The sequence below is a fragment of the Anser cygnoides genome, chromosome 6 (genome assembly GCF_040182565.1).
Source record: "Anser cygnoides isolate HZ-2024a breed goose chromosome 6, Taihu_goose_T2T_genome, whole genome shotgun sequence".
Lineage (NCBI taxonomy): Eukaryota > Metazoa > Chordata > Aves > Anseriformes > Anatidae > Anser > Anser cygnoides.
Window position 1 is genome coordinate 42,179,901 of NC_089878.1, and position 23,717 is coordinate 42,203,617.

The 23,717-nt window shown below is 35.2% G+C and overlaps 1 protein-coding gene across 22 annotated transcripts in view; it reads right to left on the bottom strand.

The window, feature by feature from the left end:
* BAZ2B (bromodomain adjacent to zinc finger domain 2B) overlaps positions 1–23,717 on the bottom strand; it is a 142,822-nt gene that overhangs the window by 13,012 nt on the left and 106,093 nt on the right. For 15 of the 22 annotated variants that reach the window (XM_048053997.2, XM_048054000.2, XM_048054003.2 and 12 more), the window contains 14 exons: positions 19,192–19,284; positions 18,997–19,058; positions 17,598–17,663; positions 16,894–16,959; positions 16,193–16,237; positions 15,915–15,947; positions 14,662–14,727; positions 13,082–13,222; positions 12,020–12,274; positions 11,471–11,685; positions 9,941–10,015; positions 4,641–4,884; positions 2,655–2,717; positions 1,302–1,446 (listed from right to left, as the gene is read on the bottom strand). In XM_048053997.2, the coding sequence (XP_047909954.1) occupies positions 1,302–1,446; positions 2,655–2,717; positions 4,641–4,884; positions 9,941–10,015; positions 11,471–11,685; positions 12,020–12,274; positions 13,082–13,222; positions 14,662–14,727; positions 15,915–15,947; positions 16,193–16,237; positions 16,894–16,959; positions 17,598–17,663; positions 18,997–19,058; positions 19,192–19,284 (1,569 nt within the window). The remainder of the gene's footprint in view (positions 1–1,301; positions 1,447–2,654; positions 2,718–4,640; positions 4,885–9,940; positions 10,016–11,470; positions 11,686–12,019; positions 12,275–13,081; positions 13,223–14,661; positions 14,728–15,914; positions 15,948–16,192; positions 16,238–16,893; positions 16,960–17,597; positions 17,664–18,996; positions 19,059–19,191; positions 19,285–23,717) is intronic. The other 7 variants (XM_048054015.2, XM_048053999.2, XM_048054005.2 and 4 more) reach the window with 2 other exon arrangements.

A 23,717-nucleotide genomic window follows, 5' to 3' on the forward strand; every position in this document is an offset into this window, starting at 1 on the left:
AAAGGAAAACATTTCTGACTTTACCCAAGGAAGTAAATTCCAAAGCACATGCAGGTTCTCTTTGGCACCTGCTGTGCAGTTAAGTACCACACAAACATTCACTCACTTTGCTTCCCCCAGTGGTATGGGGAGAATTGGAAAGGCAAAAGTTAGAAAAGTTGTGGGATAAGACAAAAACAGTTTAATAAGGAAAAACAAACAAACAAACAAACAACTAAACAACCAAAGGAAATAATGCTATTGCTCACCACCAGCTGACAGATGCCCAGCCAGTCCACAAAAAAAGGCAGTCCCCACACCAACTCCCCCCCCCCCATTTTATTGCTTAGCATTATATCATATGATACAGAATATGCCTTTGGCCTGTTCGGGTTTGGGGTCAGCTGTCCTGGTTGTGTACCACCCAACTTACTGGCAGGCAGCTTGAGAAACAGAATAGGCCTTAACTGTGTAAGCAGTGCTTAGCAAGAACTAAAACATTGGTGTTATCAGCACTACTTTCATTACAAATCCAAAACGTACCACCATCTGAGCTGCTACGAAGAAAATTAACTCTGTCCAAACCAAACCAGCACACAGATACATATCAAATCTTTAAACATGGAATATTCTGTGTATTTGTACCCAAAACAAATATCTACTGAAAATGACAGAAAGAAATGAATATCCATATATTCTGTGGTTGTCCTAGCTTTCATATGCAGAGTTCACTGCCACAGAGAAATAACTAGAATCATGGAATCATTCAGTTGGAAAAGACCTCTAAGATTATATATAGCCCAACTTTACCCTGGTACTGACAAGTCCACCACTAAACCACGCTACTAAGTTCTACATCTACACGTTTCTTGAAGACCTCCAGTGATGGTGATGACAACCTGGGTAGTCTATTCCAATGCTTCACAACCCCTTCAGTAAAGAAAATTCTCCTAATATCCAACCTAAACCTCCCCTGGCACAACTTGAGTCCATTTCCCCTCATCTTATCACTTAGTGCCTGGGAGAAAACAATTCAGAAAGAAAAAAAGAAGAAAAAAAAGAAGTATGTAAATATGAAAACTTTATTAATTGACAAATGATTAACACTCATTTTGAAAGAAATATTAACTGTCTCACAACCAGAAAGGTAGTATCAGAAAGCGCCAAATGAGTACAAGAGGTTTACTGACAGTTACTTCTTTAGCCTCTGGTTGGAGGTAAAGCCTAAAGACCTCACTACACAAAAGTATTGCCTACAGACACTGGCAGCATGTCTTGGCAAGGTAAGCCCTGACATGACATTATTCTTTAATGCTTCTTACCTTCACCACTTTCCATGCCTTCTACAAAAACACCACCACACTGGGGGAGAATCCAATACCGGCGCCTGTAACGATCTTGACCAAACATCATTGAACGCAAACAGTGTGAAGCTTCAAATAATTTCTTTCTATACTGGCTTTGTTGCTGTTTTAAAAAAAGGAAATCATCATGATTGAATAGATAAAAAAACAACACACAACACAAAACATCAACAACCTTTACAACAAAACATCTTCTAACTGTCCGACTGAACAGAAGTTCAAGAGTCACATAAGTAGGCTCTTTTAGAGAAGATCTTTTTGCGTGCTATGTGATATTCCACTCACGGTTGCTGCCTTCATTATTTTACTTAGAGAGAGGCCTTTAAAAAAGGCAATCGTATTCTGATTCACCTTACGTTTATCAGCTTTCCTCTAAAAACACATTTTTTTAACGCTAGAGCCTGACTTTTAAACACAGACTCACAGAACAGAAGGATCAATGACAACATTGCTCAAGAACAACTCAAATCCAATCAATTAAGCAATAACAGCAAATACAGAGCACTTGAACATAGCCAACCAGGGTGTGCTACTGCAGCCACTGATGGGAAATTAATGAGATATTTTAACTGGTTCATTAAAGAATATTCAAACAAACAGTTCTACGAGGGAAGACAACAAGAATTTCAGTTCATTTATTCACTTTTTTCACCACTAAATTAACACTGTTGGAAGTCAGGTGTAATTCTGGACTGCTAATTTTTTTGCAAATTGGCACATGAGAGAAGCCAGCAGACAATGCTTTAAACATCATATTTTCTGATAGAAAGAATAAACTTGTTAATAAAATACATGGTCCATGAGTAGCCCAATCTACAACACTTTTTCTTCAGAATTTATGTTTCTCTTTCTATTCCGTTATTTCTTTAAAAATCTGAAGCAAAGATAGCTCTCTTTATTGGCCTGGAACATAGCTGTAGCAATTAGCTAACTATAGGAAGAAATGAGAACTGCAGTCATTTGCATAATGAAAAACATCATTGCTTGTTGTACACAAAGCTTTACGATCACTTTCTAAAATCAGAAGTTACGTATGGCTAACAAAGATTTGAGATGTGCACAGATATCAATAACAGCTTTCTAAGCTTCTCTTGAGTCAAATCCACTAGTGCAACAGACAATCATTCTTTGGATTAAACTCACAATTCGGGTGTCATAAACAGCATCGTCATTCACATTTTTATTAAATGAAAGCTGATCCTGAGTTCAATTTATATTAAGGCAGAGGGTGACGAAGGTGACGGCTTATAGTCCAACTCTTGATATCCAGCAATCAAATCTGAATTATAACTAAGATAGATGATCTCTCACCTTTGTCAGTTTTTCAATCTGCTTCTCTAGTTCTTCAACACTTGCTGTCTGGTCTCCATCATCCTATAATCACCAAATATACTGTCACATCAAATCTATTTCATGATAAAATCATACTAACTCTATCTTACCAACATTACAGTAGAAAAGATGTAACAGAAAATGAGACATCAAATGTGACAGGCAAATCCTAAGGGTAAAAATGTTCAAATATTTTACATGTTGGATATATTTGACAAGAAACAACATAACTGGAAAAAGACCCGTCTTTCTGAGTAGCATTAACTACTGCATATGCAGGAGAAAGCTGGTGGCCAAACGTTTGCTGAAAACATTCTTTTACTGGAAGAGATAATTCAGTTTGTGCATAAACACTTAAAACTATAGAATTTAATCTTATTTCCTATGAAGTTTTTTGGATATTCAAGTTCACTTAAGAGTTTTTCATACATGAAATAATGTAACCTGTCAAAATCTTATCAGTCAGTCTTTGGTGAGAGCAAACTTGCATCTTATTTAAAATGTCTACAAGAAATTGTAGAGTCACATAAATAGCAAATCTGCTGTAACATTTCCAGTATTAATCGTCTTAATTTTTGAAGAGGAATGCACCTGTGATTAAGCCTATTAGCCTATAAGCCTATTTCCCCCTCTTTCTTGTCACAGTTTAAAAGATTAGTCGTTTACATAACAAGAATTTTAATTTAGTTCCAGAAAGTCTTTGGGGATAACAGTGAGTTTAAAAAAAATCCTAGGAGCTCCAAATTACTTGCAACATAGGACACTGGTCTTCTATTTCATGGCTTTGTAAAAGAGTACCAGAGTGAAGCCATCTGAAATACCACATACAGCACAAATGCAATGGAAATCTTTTTTTTTTTAGAGGTGTTATAGGACTTCTGTTTGTAAGATGTGCAGTGCACCAAACTGTAAGATTGCATTTAAAAGAAACAGATTAGGAGAAGAATGTGAGATTAGATATGCAAATATTATCTATTTTAAATTCTAAAATATTAGTTTGTAAGAACATTGTGCTATACCTCTCAGGTGGTCTCTTTGATTCATACAAATTAGTTATACTTGTAATAAATTCTCAATAGTGGCAAAAAGGACTGTTCCTACACTAGAAACTAGCTGGATTTCTAACGAAGAGTGTTTCCAAAGATTTGAGTTTCCACATTAGCGTTACGCGCATGCACTCTTTGAACAGACATATTCACAGCACTCTTAAAACTTTAATGTGAATTTTAAAAACCGTACACAAATATATCAAAAATATGTCATTTTCTGGCAAAGTGCAACACCCAGTGCTACAAGTTAGTATTTGGTATTGCTTGTCTCCTTTATCAGGTTTCACGCAATACTACAGTGAAATTTGTGGACTTGTGGCACTTGTACCAAAAATTCACTTTGTCAGCAGTAGAAAGAGTTCAGCTCAAAAAACTAAAAATGTTTCAGTGATCCTTCCTGCATCTGATATTGGCTAGTAAAAATTTTATCATCTTGTGATCAAATAAGTTGGGGAATGAAATTCACTTTCTCCAATACTCATTAACCTAGAAAAGTTAGGAAGAAGCACACAGTAAAATCACAGGCAAGTTTTATAACAGATAATGTTAAATTTAAGGTTACAATTCTTTACTATTATGTTAATTAAAAAAAAGACCTTTATTTTCCACTAATGGAAACTTCAGTTATGCACGTTTGCTAAAAAATCTACAGCTCTCAGGATCTTGTACAATCTCGCAGAATTTCAGGAAAATTAAAATGAAGTCAAAACAAGCAGGAAGCTATCAATATATACATACACACACACTCTGGAAAATAAACTTATTCAAAAAATTTAAAAACAATGGATGTAAACTATTTTTCCTTCATTCTTATTTTAAGATTTTGGGGAAATAGTACCATGTTGCAGAGAAACAGAAAGGAAACAATTTTTAATTTACCAGTTAATTCTGTTTAAGTATATTTAAAATCCCTCACCTCATCCTCACAAACTTCTGCCTTCTTTCCTTTCTTATCTTCTTTGTCCTCTTCATCTTCCTCATCCTCATCTGCCTGATCATCACTATCATCGTCGTCATCATCATCATCATCACTGTCCCCACCCTTTCGTCTGCGTTTGCGGCCTGGTGTTGGTGTTTCCAAAGACTGCTGTTCCTCTCCTATGTCACCACCTCCTGTAGCATCTCTTTTGCCAGTTTTTTTGGCATGAATTATTCTAAGCCTTTGAAAACATGACAAGGAGTGAAATTATGAAGCTTGTTTGTAGCATAAACATATCTTTCTTCCTGTGTGATTGAAAGTGAACCATACATTTTAGATTCAAATTAGTTCTTCTGTTCTACAATGATACTGTATTACCTGTTTATTGTCATTAACCAACAGGAAAAAAAAATCGGACTGCAGAAAGCCCTTCAACTTATTCAGTCCTGCAGAGAATCTGTTTCTCCCAGGACTGCTGTATTGCATAACCATTTAAAGGAAATGCAACATAAAAGTGGTTTTGAGAAGTCAGAAAGGACAACTAGAAGAACTATTTCAATTTCTTTATCTTCTGTTTTATGCATTTAAGAGTATGATCACATAAAATACCTGCCCCATCCACCACCCACAACCCCTGCGAAAGAAAAACTCCTAAGTTGGAAGTATGAAATTACTTACATTTGCATAGCAACAGCATGGTTAGAGTATTTTTTTTTTTAATTTCAGATTTTTATGTTTTTGTTGGTGGTGTGTTTGTTATTGTTTTTTTAATTTATATATTATTTCACTTCAGTACGGTCCTTTGATTCTTCCATTTTTGGATACAGTTTCTCTTCTGAGAAACATTAGCTACCTAAACTACTAGATCACTCCATCAAACCCTCATTTTTCCTTTTATGAAAGAAAAAGGAAACTTACATACCAGTAATTATGGTTGTTGTAGACCTTCTTCTTCTATAAAAACCCTATAAGACAAGATTCCACACAGCAAAAATTATAGTTCCACCTATCAGGAAGCTAGCAGGCAAACATGCTGAATCGCAGGAGGTATAAATAGCCAGGCCTAACCAGTCACTTATAATGCAGACCAAAAATGCAACTGTCTTAGAAGAGATTCATAAACGTGTAGAAAAGACAAAGATTTTATAAGAGATGGTTGGAAGAAGGTAGGATGGGAAAAGTAGAACGGTAACGACAAACACAATTACCAGTACGTAATTTTCCCTTGTCGCACTTCTCTCTCTTCCCATCCTACAACACAATATTCCATACAGCAAGTGGCTACAAATACAATGAGTGTTGTAGAAGTACTGGCTTCTTAGTCAATGTACACTGACAAATGTATCAGCTTTCTAAAATGCTGATAAAACCATGCCAGTACTCAACAGCACAGATTTTAATGAAGCTGTCACTGCTCAACTGACAGTAGCAGTTTTTAAAAAGCAAGAAATCATCAAGGGGACTGCTATTTGCCTTAGAAATGTTTTGGATTTGTTTTTAATGCAGTGGCTTATCCACTGAAGAATTTATAAAGTTTTATGATTTTATTTTGCAATCAGTAATGGATTTTTAGCAACTTAGAATATTTTGGACAAAAAAATTGAAGCCTTCCAGTGACTTTGGAAGCAAGTACTATTTTTTCAGCTGTGGTGCAAAAAGCTTTAGTCTTACCAAATATCAACATTACTCAGGCTTGCACTGAATTAATTTTTATTTATTTATTTTTTTTTTTAAAGAAAAAGATCTACTTTTACTAGGGTAACTTCAGACCATCAAATCCTCTTCAACTGGACTGGAAATTCCTGCCTATGCACAGAAATAAACTATCAAACAAAGCAACGTTGAATGCTGTGTGACTGAACAACTTTAGAGACAAATTAGATGAAGATAATCTGGGAAACAACTCAATAAAAAAAGCTGGCAGATGAGTTCAATGATCAACAAACACCCTCATTTATATACCTAAAAGAAATGAGAACAAGTGAAGAAGGCTACTTTCACTGAAAGCAAAAATAGAGATAAAATGCTGGAAAGCACCAAAGGAAGCCTGCATGACACTACAAATAAAGATGGAAATGAATCAAAGATGCCCTCCTTTTATAGCAGTACAAGCTCCCAAGGCAGCTGTCTGTATCCAAAGTAGCACAGAGGAAGAAATCAATGAGAACGTAACTTCAAATAATGTTCAGATTTGTCAAGAGGTGGCACAATTTTCTTCCTACTACCTACAAATATGGCTGAGAGAAGAAAACCTTCACTCAGAAAACTCTTTCATTTCCAACTCTCACATACAGACTAAAAGGACTTCTGTAACCTATGAAGGAATTACTAAGTCCATTGGCCTATAGAGAAGAACGGGTGACCCACCAAATACTCAGATATGTGACTTAAGCCGACGCTTTCCTAATCTGTAATGTTTACTAGATCATGGAAATAAAATTCCCCTTTTGAAAGCCTCCCCCGTAATTTTGTACATGACATAAATATTAACAAATAGCAAGGAAAAAAAAATACTAAACATCACATTCTCTTAAGACTGTTCACTTGGGGTCTCAAAAATTGAAAGTTTTCCAAATCAGAATTACCTCCTACCCAAATTCAAGGTGTAATTCCTACCCCTGTCTAACACTGTTTTTGGTTTACCGTTATCATTTACAACTGAGATGGCCTCATTGGAAAGAAATTAACTTACAAGGAGTATGCCATAACACTGGAATGTTAAAAACAACATCGTTGTTGTAAAAAAACTTGTTCTGCAGTATTTCAAAATTTCAAAGCTTTGTGAAGAAATAGGTATTATCTAATCCTTCAAGAAGCCACATTTCATTTTTATTGCCTTTTACATCGATCAAGCTACAAAAGAGATGTCAAGAAGACATGTAATGGAAAAGAAGACACTGAAGTTATGATTATCTAGCAGTAAAAACACCTGGTTCATCTCAGGGAGACAGTCTTCTGACAATAGCTGTGATACAAAATACAGATGACAAAGAAAGATTAATTGAACTGATGAGACAGATACCTTCACAAAAATGGTGATTAGTATCAAGATTCACACCTAAATGTGAAGGCAATAAATGTGACCTCTCACTGACCATCAGCCCTGTAGAAAGTGTAGTCTAGGCAGCTCAGAATTCAGTTTCAGACCATAAATAATCTAATTCTCAAGGAAATCTGTTCAACAGCCATAAGAAAAAACAACAACAACAGTCTCTCTACCAGCTTTTTCCTTTTTGAAGCCTGGGATTCTAATGGGCTTTTTTTGTTTTGTCTTACATCTTACCAACATAGGTTTTCATATCTCCCCCCCCCCCCCCCCCCGAATATCCGGTTGATAAACTAATCTGAACAACAGTAGGAGCATATGTAAAAACATCTTCTGACACAAGCAGAATCTCTTCTTGTCCCACTTGTATATACTTCAAGACAATCTGGACATCATCCTATGATGATTTACACGACACATATGCTCAAATCCGGTACCAGGCTGAGCTGAAATAAAACTCATTCCTCAGAATCCTTTATTCTATCACTACACACTTTCCACATACAAAGAGCTTTTGTTTTCAGGTTTATGTGCATGTAAAAAGTGTACAGGTATCTGTCAATCACATGGCAAGTATTCAAGAGACCAGATATTCCTAAAACTGTCTGGGACTGGGATATTTAAAAACTAGCCTGAGCTCTAAAATGGATGGGGAAAATAACATGCATAAGAATGAAGCTTAGAAGCTGAAGAAAGACCAAACAGAAGGCTTAAATGAACAGGTTTCTTTTCAGAGAAGCCCCACAACAGTTGTAAGATTCTATGAAAATCACCAACTGACAGAAGAGGACAGCATTGTTTTTAACCGGTCAATGAAATCTCTTCTTTAAAGCTTCTGAGAGTTCATCAGAAAAAAAGTGAAAAATTCAAAGATTTTGAACCACAGATGAGAGAGATGAGTCAAGTCCAGTGACTTCAAAGAAGCACAAGAAGAATTTCTCAGAGTACTCCCATAATACTTACACTTTAAAGTAGGAAAAGCACTATTGAAACCTCACATCCACACAGGAGAAGAAAACACAAGAAAAAGAGAAATGATTGTAGAAAGAAAGAGCGGCTTAGGGCTTCAGGGTATTATGCCCACTATTTGAAGGGAAAGAAAAGAACGATCATGAGAGAAAATGGAGGATCCTACATCTACAAGTACTTACAGTTTGATGGAGGGAGAGAAAGACTAAGGAGTCCCTTAGGCGACAAGAACAGGCAAGGGTCCCATTCCACTAACAAATAATTGTCTACATCAGAACTTCAGCGACACTTTTTAAACTATATCCCCTAGAAGAAATACAGATGAAGACAGAAAAAGGTATTTGGACTGTCCTAAGGGATAAAATGTATTAACCCTATACAGACTGATATCTACAGTATTAGTAGAGAGTTATTTTTACTGGTCTTATTTTTTCCTCTACCTCCCTCTTGTCCTTCTTCTTTACTTCTTCCTTCTTCCTTCGCAGATACATTAAAGGGAAAAAAGGGAGAAACAAGATTAGAAACACAAGTACCTAAAGCAAAGACTAAGAAAGGATTCACCATTCCTGGTAAGAAGTAAAGATGACCAAGAAAAAAGAAAGAGTCTGGCTATGCATTTTTACCCCCTGTGATTCATGAAATTTATGCCTTCTAGCTTCCTGGTAGTTGGAGCCATTATGCTTGCTGTATGGAATTTTGTCTTGTAGGATGGGAGAACAGTGGGTATGATGCTGAACAGTCTTAAAACGTTCCAATTTTACCTTAAATGAAAACATTAAAACATCCCAATGTTTGCATGCTACAGACAATATCTAACTATAGGGAATGATGCAACATACACAAAATGGAAACGTTAATATTATGTAATATAAATAGGCAAAATTTAATGGGTGACTGTTGTATGAAAACCATGTTTTCTTAAAATGCCTTTCAGAATGAACATTACTAAGTATGGTAGGTCCAAAATAAACTTTGATAATGTCAATCACAATTTGACTGCTCATGTAACATTCCAATAAAAAATATATAATTTTTTTTTTTAACCAAATAACACAAAATGGACTTAACTTAGTTCCAGTTATGAGGGACACTAACACTCTGAATCTCATGCTTCTTTAGCGTATGGTAAAAGACTGGTGCTGGGACACTCTAAATTAACTTTTTGGAAAATCTGTAATTGCATCAGATAATTTTTAACTAAGAACCAATTGCCTATATAGTAGCGTATCTGAGCAAATGCAAAAAAGCAATACGTGGTAACATTTAAGGAAATGAAACTTACTTTCGAAGTTTGCCTTCAACCATCCATTTATCTCTCCTTAAGTTCGACATATAATCAATGTTTTTGTCAATTTCACTGTCAAAGACAAAATAATCCAAAGTAGTCAAGGAAACACCATTAACTGTGATCTTACATATCTTTTTCCGACAGACATTTATGCAGAGATTCATTGTCTCAAAGAGCTACCTTGAAGAAATGCTTAAAGTACAAAATAATTTTAAAGCTAGGAAGTTTCAATACTTGGAATGTCCATGCAGTGTACTACTGTACATGAATCATGCAATCTTTATTTAGAATACAATGTAAGCTTTCAGAAGTATGTCATTCAAAATATTTGACACTTCTTTTCATAGTTCCCATTCAATGTGAAGCCTCCAGCTGTATGTACCACAAAGGAGCTAGCCTTACACAGAATACAAAATTATCACAAATACAGCTATAGTATTCTCTCGAGGATCCATGTGATCTACAAACTAACATCTATTTTCCAATGCAGACATTGAAGAACAAAAGTAGTGGTTCAGTTGTCAATTATCTGGGAACCCACACCTGAGGAATTCCAGCATCAACAATTTAGCAGCTTATACTTGTTTCAATTACGAAATTAATAATAATTACGAAAATGAAGCTCAACTTGTTTTTGAATTATTTTTATAAATCTGGTTTTACAGTTCGTCATCTGTAATATACATAAGTGAAACAATTCCTTGCTGTGATGAATTTGATTAATACACATGAACTCTCTTGAAAAGTACTTACACAGCACTTGCTCTAGCCAATTCTCTTGCAATGTTCCAGCCTTTTTTAAAACATGAAACATCTCTTTCGTTGAGCAACCCTGGTTAACTACTCCAACACATTGTACCAAGACAGACAGAATTGGCAAGACACAAAAACCTACTCAATTTGGTCATAGAAGACTATCACAGTAAGCAAGCATACGGAGGTGAAGGTATCCCAAAGACTGGCATTTCCTAACTTTTTATTGCATGTTTCTGGATTTTTCAATGTTGTATATCATAGCTTTTTTTTTAATTACAAAATGCTATTCATCACCAACAACAACTGAAGTATACACTTTCTTGAATTACTACACCATGATAAATCAAGCCTGCTACTTCAGCTTACAATTGACTTAAAAGTATTGATGTATTAAAGTACTGATATAGTAAAAAAAAAAAAGAAAAAAAATCAAAAGGAAAAGAGTACTACAGACGATTTACACAGCACTTCTACACTGTTCCCCACAATACCTAGTAAATTTCTTTGTATTCAACCACATTTTTTACTCCCAGAATAGTGGATTTTACTTCAAGGCTTAAAAAAACAAAGCCAAAAAACTTGGCAGAAAAATGGCTAATCTTCTGTAATATCAGAAGTACATAAAAGCAAGCAGCAGTAACAGCAGATTTCAGCTTTCATTTCGAGAACATCAAGAAGTCTCCTGTAACAAAGTAGTGTATACTGCATTTTTAAACTATAACATTTTAATAATTTTATTTTTACACATCTGTTCGAGAAACATCTTACCTGACCACACTTTTACTGCAAGCTAACTCATTGACAAGGAAAGCAAGAACTGCTGCTTTCTGAGCTGGAGTATGTGCCTGAAAAGCTTTTGTCTTCAAGCTCTCTGTAAGCTCAGTTTGCCCACAGTGAGCCTCCATAAATATCTGCAAAATCTCAGATACATTATCTCGATTGATGCCAACGTTCAGTAAGTGCTCCCCAAGAATAGTCTTAGCCTAAAAATAAAGATATTTCAATTAATCACATTTGAAAATATTCTTTTCACTGCAGACCATATTATTGTTTATAAAACAGTGATGTGGTTTTGCTTGCTTTTTACCACAAGAACTTCAATCGAGATTTTTTAGTAACAAATTAGTAACAAATTAGAATGTCTTCACCCTGTAAGTTTTTAAGAATAGAGATAATACTAATATTAATGGCATAAGATAAAGAGAATAAGAAAATGTGTGTTCCAACTGGACTATTTTTGTATACTATGAAGAATGCATTTATAAGTATACTTTTTTTACTATGGATTTTTTTTTAATTTTTAGATTTTTTTTTTACCTTGTATCCTGTAACAAGTCCTGGATCACAAACAGCTGCAGAGACTAGCTTTACAAGCAAGTCTTGTATTTCTCCCATGCTGTCCCCTATGTTTAGCAAACCCTCTTGAAGAATACTCAGAGAAGGGACTTCCGTATTCACATCAAAGCCAAGAACTTTACCAAAGTTACGCAAGAACTGCACTACCATGAGACAATCTGAAAATGTGCTTCCAGCAAGAACAAGGCCTGGAATGCGAGGCAGCTCTGGCAAAGGCTGAAAAGTAAGGAAAAATAATTAAAGATTCAGTAGTATATTTCAGAGGATAACTTTTTTTGATACTAGCTAGGGAAATTGGCTGATACAATCATATAACTTACAGTATATTAACAATAGAAGGTGAAGGCACTAGAAGAGCTGCCCCCCACCCCATCCATAAATCATTATTGTTTATGAACTCATCATTACTGTTTAACTTTTTCACTTAGTATTAATTAGACTGTGGCCTCCTATAATTACTTTTTGGCCAGGAGAGGTTCTCAGGCTGTATTTTGAGCCAAAGTACCATAAAAGGTGGCATAAAAATATTTCAGGGACACAGAAGGGGAAAATTCTCCAGAATTCTCTGGAAAACTTGGGCCTTGAGCTTGAGATAAGTACAGTCCTGAAGGACAAGAACTGACAACAGAGAAGCTTGGAAGAGTAATTTTTTTTTTTTTTTTGAATAATGGCTTAGAAGAGTTGCACATATGAACAAAGCTCTATTTAGTGCCTATGTACTGAGAGAAAGTGCATGTTCCTGCTATAAAAACAACTGAGACTATGGAATTTTTATTAAAGCAATCATGCAAATGGTTTTTGGGAAGCAGTCCACTTTTAAACAACATGTTTTTAACTAAATATATCAATACCCACTTCAGTGTTTCTCATATACTGTATTTATAGATTTTAAATATAGTTCTTTCATTATCTAGACCAAAACTTGAACGCTTGATGAGTGACTGCAAGAAAAATAGTTATTGTCACAACAGCAGAAGACAGAGACATGAGGCAAGGAAATACATTTTATGTTATTACAATTACCTTCTGATCTGCTAAGCACATATCTTCATTAGGCTTCTTTAGCTCCTTTGCCATTTCCAATTCCAATCTTCGCTGTTCTAGTTTACGTTCTTTATTTAATCTTTTTTCATCACGTTTTTCTTGCTTTAACCGCTCTTTTTCCTTCAATAGATTTAAAAGGGCAGAAAATAAAACCCGTGTACTATACTTACAGTGTAACAGTCTAAGAATTTGAAAAGTACTACTTAAGTAATCTTAGTACTTACTACGGCAATTAAGGAACCTGCATTCAAGTAAAAGGAAGGTAGAAACTACACAAACAGAACAAAATAAATGAATAGCAAATCTAAGATCCACTCAGATTTCTCTTAGATTCCAATTTAGAATCTGCACACACTACTCTATTACATGGACATGTGAGAGTCAATATTTTTAATTTCACCAGTATTGTACAGGTACAACACACTGAAATATTTTCAGCCACAACAATATATGTGGAATACAGAATCAATGATTTTTTCACAACAGTTGTTTTAATTTAAATTCCACCCAGCTGTGTAAAAATTAGATCTACTCCTTATTTTAGTGCTGCTGTGGAAAATGATCTTCATAATATTCAGCTCTTAGTAGCTTTATTTGCATGGTTATCAATATAATATGAAACATTATCTGGGCTATTACATTTTACACGTTCACTTCTCCAGGATCAATTTCTCTATAGGACATTAAACTAAAAGACAGTTCAAGTAAAATTGCAGTTGCACATGATATTTTCTCCCTTAAGTGACAAAACAAAAATCCTACTGAATATATGCATCTTTGTAATCATTTGGATGCTATGAATTATATGTTGCTTCCAAACAGCTGACTGGACAGCTCCTAGAACCTCTCCCGTTACAGTTAAGTGCACAAAACTCTTGATAAAGCCAACTGGTGATAAATGCATGTTTAAAAACCATTTGTTGTTCATTGATCCTCAGTTAATTACAGGGAAAATGCTCATACACTCATGGTAGCTTGCTACCCTGTTGGCATAAATGAAGTGATTTTACCATTGTTTGATATTGCTAGCCTGAAGTACACAGAACTCCAGAATAAGTAAAACCCTCATACTGTTAGAGATGCATTCAAGCCTCAGGGTAAATATATGATGTGTTATCTCCATACCACCAAAGTCTTGGTCCTAAATTCTTAGGAAAACCTTCTATTACATACATTTAAAGTGAAATGTTTCATGTGAGTAAAAAGTAAAAATTGGTTTTCCGTGAATGAGAAAAAGCCAAACTGACTGTTTATCTATAAAGAGAATCTGAATGAGAATTTTATTTTGCTCCTTTTCACAGAAAGTCTTTAACTCTGCTATTTATATTAGAACTAAATTTTTATTACTAGTATAAATTAAAGGAAGCAGGTGGCAAAAAACAACCTAGAACAAAAAGCAAAAATTTCTATCTTAGCATTAGATGAACTCATTTTGATGGGTTTTGGATTAGGTTGTGCAGGTTCACACTACCAGCATCTAATAAATGGTCCTGGTCTTCTACAGATGACTGCAGAATGAGCAAATGAAAACTTCAAAGTTTCACTGGTTAATTACTCACTTCTGCTTTTTTACGTGCTTCCATGGCTTTCATAAGCATCATATGTTGTCTTCTCCTTTCTCGTTCCTATTGAAACAGATAGGATTAGAACAAAACTAATCCACATGTTAATATCGATAAAAAAGCTAAGTACAAGTTTAGCATTAATAGACAAGTCACAGTAAATACTAAATATAGAACAAGAATGGCCAAGTCTGTGCATGTTTTAGTTCAGGTTTAGAAAGCAAATACAAGAACAATCAAAAGCAAAACAGGTAAAGCAATGAATATGGAGACAGTGTAAAAAAAAAAGAAGCATACAGATTTACTTGTGGTCAGTTGTGATGCTCCTTCATAAGCTGGCAGAACAAAAAGCATAATGGTTGGCTGGAACAGGTCAGTTACCTTACATCTGCTATCAGGGAACTTGCAATTTACTTCCTCAATAGCCAATTCAATAGAAATTTGTAAACTGGTCATTTTGAACATTGCAAATATTAACATTTCTGTGATCGAGCAACAAATTAGTATGATGAATTTTCTCAACTCTAGATCAAGCTAATGCTGGCGCAGCACATATACATACGCACTGACACTTGAATTTACTGATGCCTGTCCTCCAATAAGTTACATCAATAACTTCAAATGCATTAAGGAGCTGTATTCTAGAGTGGTATGTATGTTTTTTTCTGCCTTAAAAACTGTAGAATAAGCCTTGGCTCCAGTAAAAGCAAAAGGTATTTTACCATCTAGTTCAATGAGAGTAGGATTATAGGCTAATGTTTCACTGTATAATTATAATGTTATGTATTTACACTGACTGAAAGCTGATTTGCTCAGTATTTTGCAGACTTGGGAGAGACACGATCCTAACTTCTAAAGCAGGTTAATTCAAATCATATTTAAAAACTTCTAGATCCACTCCCAATGAATGGGACAAGGTTTAGAAAAAGTATCCATGTGACAACCTATTAATTTTTGTATTAATTAATCCCTGATCTTACACAGTTGTCCAATTTATGTTGGGACATCAGCAACAAAGATTTCTGTTTAAGAACTTATTTACAGATTGCCACGTTCAATTTATATACTTTTGAGATGTCTTTTTTTCCCTTAACAGACGAGACAAGCAGATGTATGCAATGCACTGTGCTGTAAAGCCATGCAGCAGTATGTAATATGACAGCAGCCAGTGCTACATTTTATGCATTGCTATGACAACCATATCACAACCAAATCACAATGCGGTGTTAGATGTACAAAAATAAACATACCCATACCATATCTAGTCTATGCCTCTCCAACTCCTGGTAGAAAGAGTTGGCACAACATTATGAAACAGAAATCACAAAGTCATAAAACCACTTTTAAATCCCCCAAAAGACCCCAATACCAAAGCAAAGCAACAAATCATAAGATGAAAGAAAAATTGTGCAGGAATCAAACCCAGGAATTTAAAAAGGGCATATTTTGAAGATTTTTTCCCCACATTACTTAAGTAGTAGTTCACAATTGGCATTCTGCCTGCTTGGTCAACCAAATGTATACCAACCTGGTGCTTGAGAAGAACAGCTTGCTGCCTTCGCATCTCTTTTTCCTTAAGCAAAACAACAGAAATGTATCTTACCAAACTGTACTTACTAAGATGAACATATTTGCTATACTAAAACAGCACATCTAATTAAGTTTTCTTAGTTTTATTTCCCCATAAACCAACCACAGAACAGTAATAGTATATATGAAAGCAAATCTACCGAGTTGGGAGTTCAATGTTAAAACACACCAACACCACCAAAGCAGTAACAGAACTACTAATATAAACTACTTTTTTTCCGGTGTCTGCAGAAGAGTTCTCTAGTCTTGTATACATCTAGCCTATACAAGAATATTAGTTGGGAAGCAACAAAGTATTTTAATAGTGTGCTTTAAAAAACATTGTGAATAATGCTATTGCAAAAGCATTTGAAGCTATGTAAACCAAGCATCATGTAAGCAAAACTCCTGGTAATGGCGTAAAAAATTAGTCTCTATGTCAATATATTCATGCATGCATGCATGAATGTTTCTGTGTTTCTATATGACACACGTGTAAAAAGTTCCGTATGTGTTACATACCTACAAAACATATGCACACTCAGATTTATTCACATGCCATACCTATTCAGTTGAATACTCTTCCTAAAAATTGCTCTTCTGCATCAACACATATTATGCATAACAACACACTTATTTTTCAAACTCTTATAAACTAACCTTGATTCGCTTTTCAGCTTCCAATAATTTGGCATTTGCTGCTTCTTCCTTCTTTTTCTTTTTTGCCTGTGCATGCAAAATAGGTCACTCAACAGCAACTTCACAACTTAAAAATAATCTGACTAGAAATAAAGCTATACACCATAAAAAGCTGAAAATGACATCACATATTAAGTGTACATTCCAAGTAATTTCTTCCTCAATGTATGTCACATAGTCAATCCATTCACTATGTCTTTATTTAAATTAAGACAGAATAACAAGTCCTACGCAAAATTGCTTCACTTGGATATTATAACCAAAAATAAATAAATAAAATAACGAAACAATAAAATATAAATGGCAAAGAGATTAAAAAATTAGTATTTGCATGATAGGAAACTTGAATACTAGTGATCTATCCTTGCTGCTACACTAGCAAAGTAGTACATTAGAACAGCATACTAGTATTGTATACTACTTTATTATAGCTTATATATTCATAAAATTAGTATTTTAATACTACTGCATTTCATACAAAGTAGAACATATTGCTTTAGCATCCAAATATTGCAAAATTGTACTTGGAAATTTTTGAACTGGCTTCTTTAAGTCCATATTGTTAGAACTGCTGTGTTTGGTAACATTCTTACTTCATGTGTGACTATTAAAGGACAACATTCTCACAAATGCAAACACAGAAATACTTGAGCCGTTATGTCTACCTCTAAAATTTGTTGAGCTCGAAGCTCTTTCTCCATTCTGATTTGCTGGATACGCTTAATTTTCTCCTAGAAGGGGAAGAAAGTTAATTCTGTTTCTTGAAAACAATATTAAGGAAAATTACTTCAGAAAAAAAAAAGAGCAAGTTTATACACATATACCTTCTGTTATTGAGTCTCACAAGCATTACAGTCAATTGTTCCCTTACAGTAATGCATGTTTAGAATTTTTACTAGCATTAGAAGATGCCTGATATATCCCTGAAAAACCAACATTCACAGTTATGCATAAGTGTTCATGTTTAGGAAGTCACAGTATTATTATTTTATTTCTTTAACAGTTTTAAGATTGCCAGATAATGACACTATAAGTAAACTTGCAGTGTTCAAATTCTAGCAGGCAATGGTGGAGCTATTCAGGAATGAATGGAAATGGGAGTTTAAACACAAAAAAGGGCAGTGATTTGATGTAATCTCCCTGAAGAAGAGATACAGGGGTATGTCAAACCATCATTTTCTGCCTTAGTTCTAGGAGCCTTTCAGTTGTGGCAACATGCAAAATCTGAGTACTGTGAAACCCAAAGCACTTGATCTGTCAGCCAGTAACAGTCGCCCACATGCAACCTGGTTAATGTATTCACAGTTAAGTGGACTTCAGTATCTTTAGATTTTTAAAACATTCAGATAATTAATGATTAGTTTGGATGCCTTAATAACAAAAATTTTAAAAAGGAACTGACCCTACAGCCACAGACAACATGATGTTATTTCTTTTTGAAAGCTTTCATATTCCCAACATAAATAACATCTCACTATTTTGTTAAAATTCTGTTGTTAAAATAATGAAAAGCCTGATACCATAAGTAGCTTCACGTGGTAATGTTTATACAGGCACATTCTCACTTTTGGTAGAAGCATTTGCTATAACAGTATTTGACAATACCTGTATGTATAAAAACATATTAATTCATTGGCATACTGAGATATAACCCTTCACACACAATCTAAAACCACTGAGAGATAGCCAGAATCCATGAAGAAGCTAACTACACTATTCTGGTATGTACAGAAAGAGATACATCATTACTTGTTTTCACGGATCTAGTTAAAGGATGACCACATCACCACACTGGAGCAGCAGTTTCTGAATTTCTTACCAATGTTGGCAAGCAGCTACATGTATGCACAGCTTAGATCAACACAGACAAATCTGGGATGTCCTGACAGCATGAACTGGCATGACAACAGAATTTACATTTTTCAATAATATACAGTGTGCTCTGTAGAACTAGATTTAAAACATTCACTTTGTAACAAGCAGACTTAACTTACTAAATAATTTAAAAACCAAAACTCGGTAATTCAAAACAAGAAGAGCTTAATCAGCAACCACAAAGGTTACCTGCTGCTTCATTATCTTTATCTGCTCTTTTTGCTTTCTCTTTTCTTCAGCTGCCATAATAGCTATAAGAAAGGCAAAATAAATAAATAAATAAATTAGTATCAGCAGAAAATGATGAAAAGCATACAACTTCACGTCAACAGTTCTCAAACTAATCTTCCAGCAGGCACAAGCTTTCACAAGTCTGATACTTGCCTTGCTGTTTTTTTGCTTCTTTGGCAGCTCGAGCTTGTTCCTGCTTCTGGAGTTTTCTTAGTAGCTTTATTTGTGCTGCTTGTCTAGCTATTTCTGTTATAAAAAAGGAATTGAGTTCATAAAAACAGTGCTGTCCAACAATAAAGACATAGCTCACATTTCCAGATGCTTGTTTGAGGTAAACAAATGGAGAAAACAGTCCATTTCTTGTGCACGTTTATCTTGAAAACATTCAAGTACCAACTACTTTGGGGTATTTCCAATATATATATAAACACAGACACAAGCACAGATACATATTTTTATGTATATATATGTATGCATCAGAAAAACTGTGGATAGCTTCTACATTAAGAAATGTTTTATTTTTGGAGGAGAAATGTCTCCGTAAAGTATGTGATAGTATCCCGCTAACAATGCTGCTTTGCTTAAAGCCAGATTTCTTCTTTCTTTTTAAAGCAGAATATATTTGTCTCAAAGTACCCGATCATCATTTCTTTCAGAAAGCATGAAATTACTCTCTTCCTTATTTGTTACTTCAAATAATCACCTAATCCTTCTTGAACAATGTAGTAGAAGCAGACTCAACTGGGACAGAGCATTCTTTAACCATGGCTACGTACAGACAGCTACCACTCTTTTGCTAATTAGTAACTTCCTGACTCGTTCTAATATTACAAGTGAGAACAGTATGAAATTTGGGTGAACTGTGCATGGACCCAATGACGTAGACAGTTATAGGAAGGATTTTTCTGGAGGCTAAATTCAGCTTGCTATTCAAAGTACTGAAGCCCAATACCTCCCTTATAGAATTCTTCAAAATAGTGCCAGCTTCCTGTCCAACGACCAAGAGGCAGGCAGACACATGGAATGCCCATGTGTAGATCAGACAACGTTGTAGATAGTTAAGAACATTACAAATAGGTACACTACAACTGGGAAACCTTCAGGGCCAAGGGGAAACAATACATAAGAAGCAGCTAAACATGAACTGCAACAGAACTAGAAGCTAGAAATTTAACTTCTCCTCTATGTCCTAAATTCTAACTGTGATCTATGGAAAAGCCAACAGATGCAGAAGACTATTGAGTCTAAACTGGGACGATCCAAGAGGAGGATGTAGTTAATGTGCAGCATGTCTTTGAAAAAACAAAACACAAGCAAACAAACAAACAAAAAAAACCAGAAGGTTAAAATCTACAAAAAACCAGGCACAGCAAATCAGACCCACCTGCAATCCCATTCAACTGCTGTGTGCTTTATTAAGAAAAAATTTTGAGTACTTCTAAATCAAGGCAAGGAAAAAAAAAAAACCAGGAAGAATAGAAACTAGAATTCTTGGCATCGAATGGTAATCTAGATGTAACGGACATCTCACATACATGTTACAATGTTCTTTAATAAGATATGGCATCGATGGGAATTACAGGAATATCAGCTGACCGGCCTTCTATGTAAAGTATGGCATCAAGACATAACAAAAACATTAAAGGAAGAGACGCTTGTAATCCACTTGGTGGAACATTAAAAGAAGGTGTAAAAAGCAGTCTTCAAGTGTGCAATCTTAAAGTGAACAACCTCGAAGCAGTTAAAGAACAAAAACCCTTTACTGATCTAGGTAAATAAACACTGTGCCACATTTCAAAAAGGAAAAAGGTAGTTCAATAAAAAAAAGACACATGGCTCTTCAGAAAAGGAGGCTGTCATAAGAAAACGGTGAGCACTTAAAAATAATAATTTTGTTTGAATAAAAACAGGAAAGCCTATGACATTAAAATTAAGGAGGGTGTTAGAAGGGCTAGAAAAAAATTTGAAGAGCTCCTTGCATAGGGTGCCTGAACAGACAGTGAAAGATCTTTACACATATCAAAACAAGAAGCCAGAAATGCAATCAGGGGGACCTAATGACAGACGGAGTATAGTGACAGAACAAGGGTTAACAATTGTAAATTAAAAAAGGGTAGGTTTAAATTAGATGTAAGGAAGAAATTCTTTACTATGAGGGTGGTGAGGCACTCTGGGAGGTTGCCCAGACAAGTTTTGGATGCCTCATCCCTGGAAGTGTTTAAGGCCAGGCTGGACGGTGCTCTGGGAGATGGGTTGGAACTTTAAGGTCCTTTCCAACCCAAACCACTCTGTGATTCTATTATTCTATGAAACAGGAAGAAAAAATGGCTTAGCAAAGAATATTAGTGAATTGTTTGTGCTAGTCTCTATGGCTGAAGATGTTGGGGATATTCCCCTACACAATGTATCGTCTACAACAGGTCAAAAGAGCTAGATGAACTTAAGGTAAATATACAATAAGATGCTAACTGCACACCAGGATTGGACAGAGTAAGCTGAGAAATCTGAAGGAACACTAACTTGGAACCAGAGAGGCATTGGTCTGGATGTTTATTGTATTAATAACAGCCACTTTTCACCTGTTAATAGGACTAGTGACTCCCATCAACAAAACAGGCTCTAGAGGAAGTCTTATAACATGCTCATCTGCTATTTCCATTTTCTATTCCTCTTGAGCTTGAGAGGCTTCATTGAGTACATTGTAAAACACGATCTGTTGAGACAGTCAGCATGGCTTCTGTAGAGGGAAATTCTTCCTAATTTCAGAATTTTACAAGCATGTCAGTAACAGGTTGATGAAGGGAATGTAATGGACAGAGCACGTTTACAATTTCAAAAAATCTTTGACAAGTTTCCAGGTCAAACATTTATTAATAAAACTAAGCAGTTATGTCACCAAAGAAAAGCTCCTTTACAGACTGAAAGCTCATTAAGTGGTTGCAGGCAAAAGGTAGGGATCATCAGTCACCTTTTGTCATAGAGAAAAGTTAGTGGAGGGTATCCTCAAGTATCAGTACAAGAACCACCTTTATTTAATCTCTCTTCATCAATGACCTGTAAAGGGTACAGAAAAGTTAATCCCCAAATATGCAGATGATATTAAGCATTCTGGAAAATCCAAAGCTGTGCTGACACCAAAGGACTATGGAAGAGCCCTGCAAAGCAGTAGGTAAAGGCAGTAGAGAAGCTTCATCATAGAAAAATGTAAAGTAAAACATCTAGAAAAATACCAAAATCAGACACAAAAGAAGATAAAAGGGATGGAACAACTATATTCTGAGAAAAGACTAAGAATACTTGGGCTCTTCAGTTTGGAGTGGACAAGATGAATGACAGAAAGAAGCAAGGTTTGCAAAGTCAAAGGACACAAACTGGAGAACTGTTATTCTCCAAATCCCACAATCACAGAACTATGGAACACCACCAAAAACCCAAGATTTTTTTTTTGAAAATTAGCAAAACTTCTTTATCGGTATTTATCAGACTCCAAAAACTTCTTGTCGCAGGATGCTGTTAGAGCAAACATCAAGTTAAAAAGAGAGCGAAAAGGCTAATTCATGGGAAACAGTTTCATAAACAGAAAACAAAAGATTCAAGAAAACTTGCATTTCTTATATTCTCAGAAGAGGAACAAAAAGAAGCAAGATAGGTTTGAACATACGTAACATCAAATACACATTCTGAATCTTATTTTATATGTGGACCATATGCTTCTGTCCATTTTACTAAATGCTCTAAATGCTGCGTGTGGTGGCAAAACAGACATGGGAGAGCATTGTCTCCCCCCTTGCAGTGATCAATATGGGGAAAAGGAAGATACTAAATGAAGCAAAACATCTTATGATTAGTGACTGAGACTTATCTTTTCCCACTAAGAAAAGACTTCTTTGAATAATATCCTGTACCTCCACAATAAACAGACAGCCTCTCAGCAAATGTTGTGGTGCTTCAGCAGTTGACACTTCACTTATAAATAGCTTCCCAACTCTCACACTGGGCAAAGCATGGTGGTGACCTTAACACTCGGGTAGAACAGCTGCAAAACACTTAAAAATACTTTGGGTGTCCTGAGAGTTGTTTTCTCTCTGTCCTTCTGTCTAAAGCATTACCATCGAATCTCTTAAACGTTTTCACACAGAACAACACTCTGCAGACACAAACAAGAAAGACGCAAAGAACTGCACCAAGGAAATATTCAATGCACACACAAGGAAAACTTGCAAAATACTATATAGATACCCCAAAATGTGTCTACAGCAAGCACATGAAAGAGCAGTTCTGAAGCCCAAGTTAAAACATCCCAGCTCCTGGAGGTAAGAATTTTTCATTAGCTCCATTTGGAAAATATGATACAGTTATGGACTAAAGAATTGAAATTCGAAGGTCACATGCCCGATGTTTATTTAAAATAAGGCCTTCATACCCTTGATATCTAGTAGTATTCCCTAACATTAAAGTGCTACTGTATACATTAGTACTGTGAACATGTAACAGTATTCAACGTTATGGGTCTTAAGATCTCATCACTATAAATGATTTCACAAGAGCGTTTTCCCTGGAACAGCCAAAAGCTTCACAGAAACGCTAACTTCAATGGTTCTAAATTTCAGATGTGGTAGAAATAGCTCCGAAGTTTTATCCATCCAGATTGTTTGAATTTATATAGCATTGCCATTTTT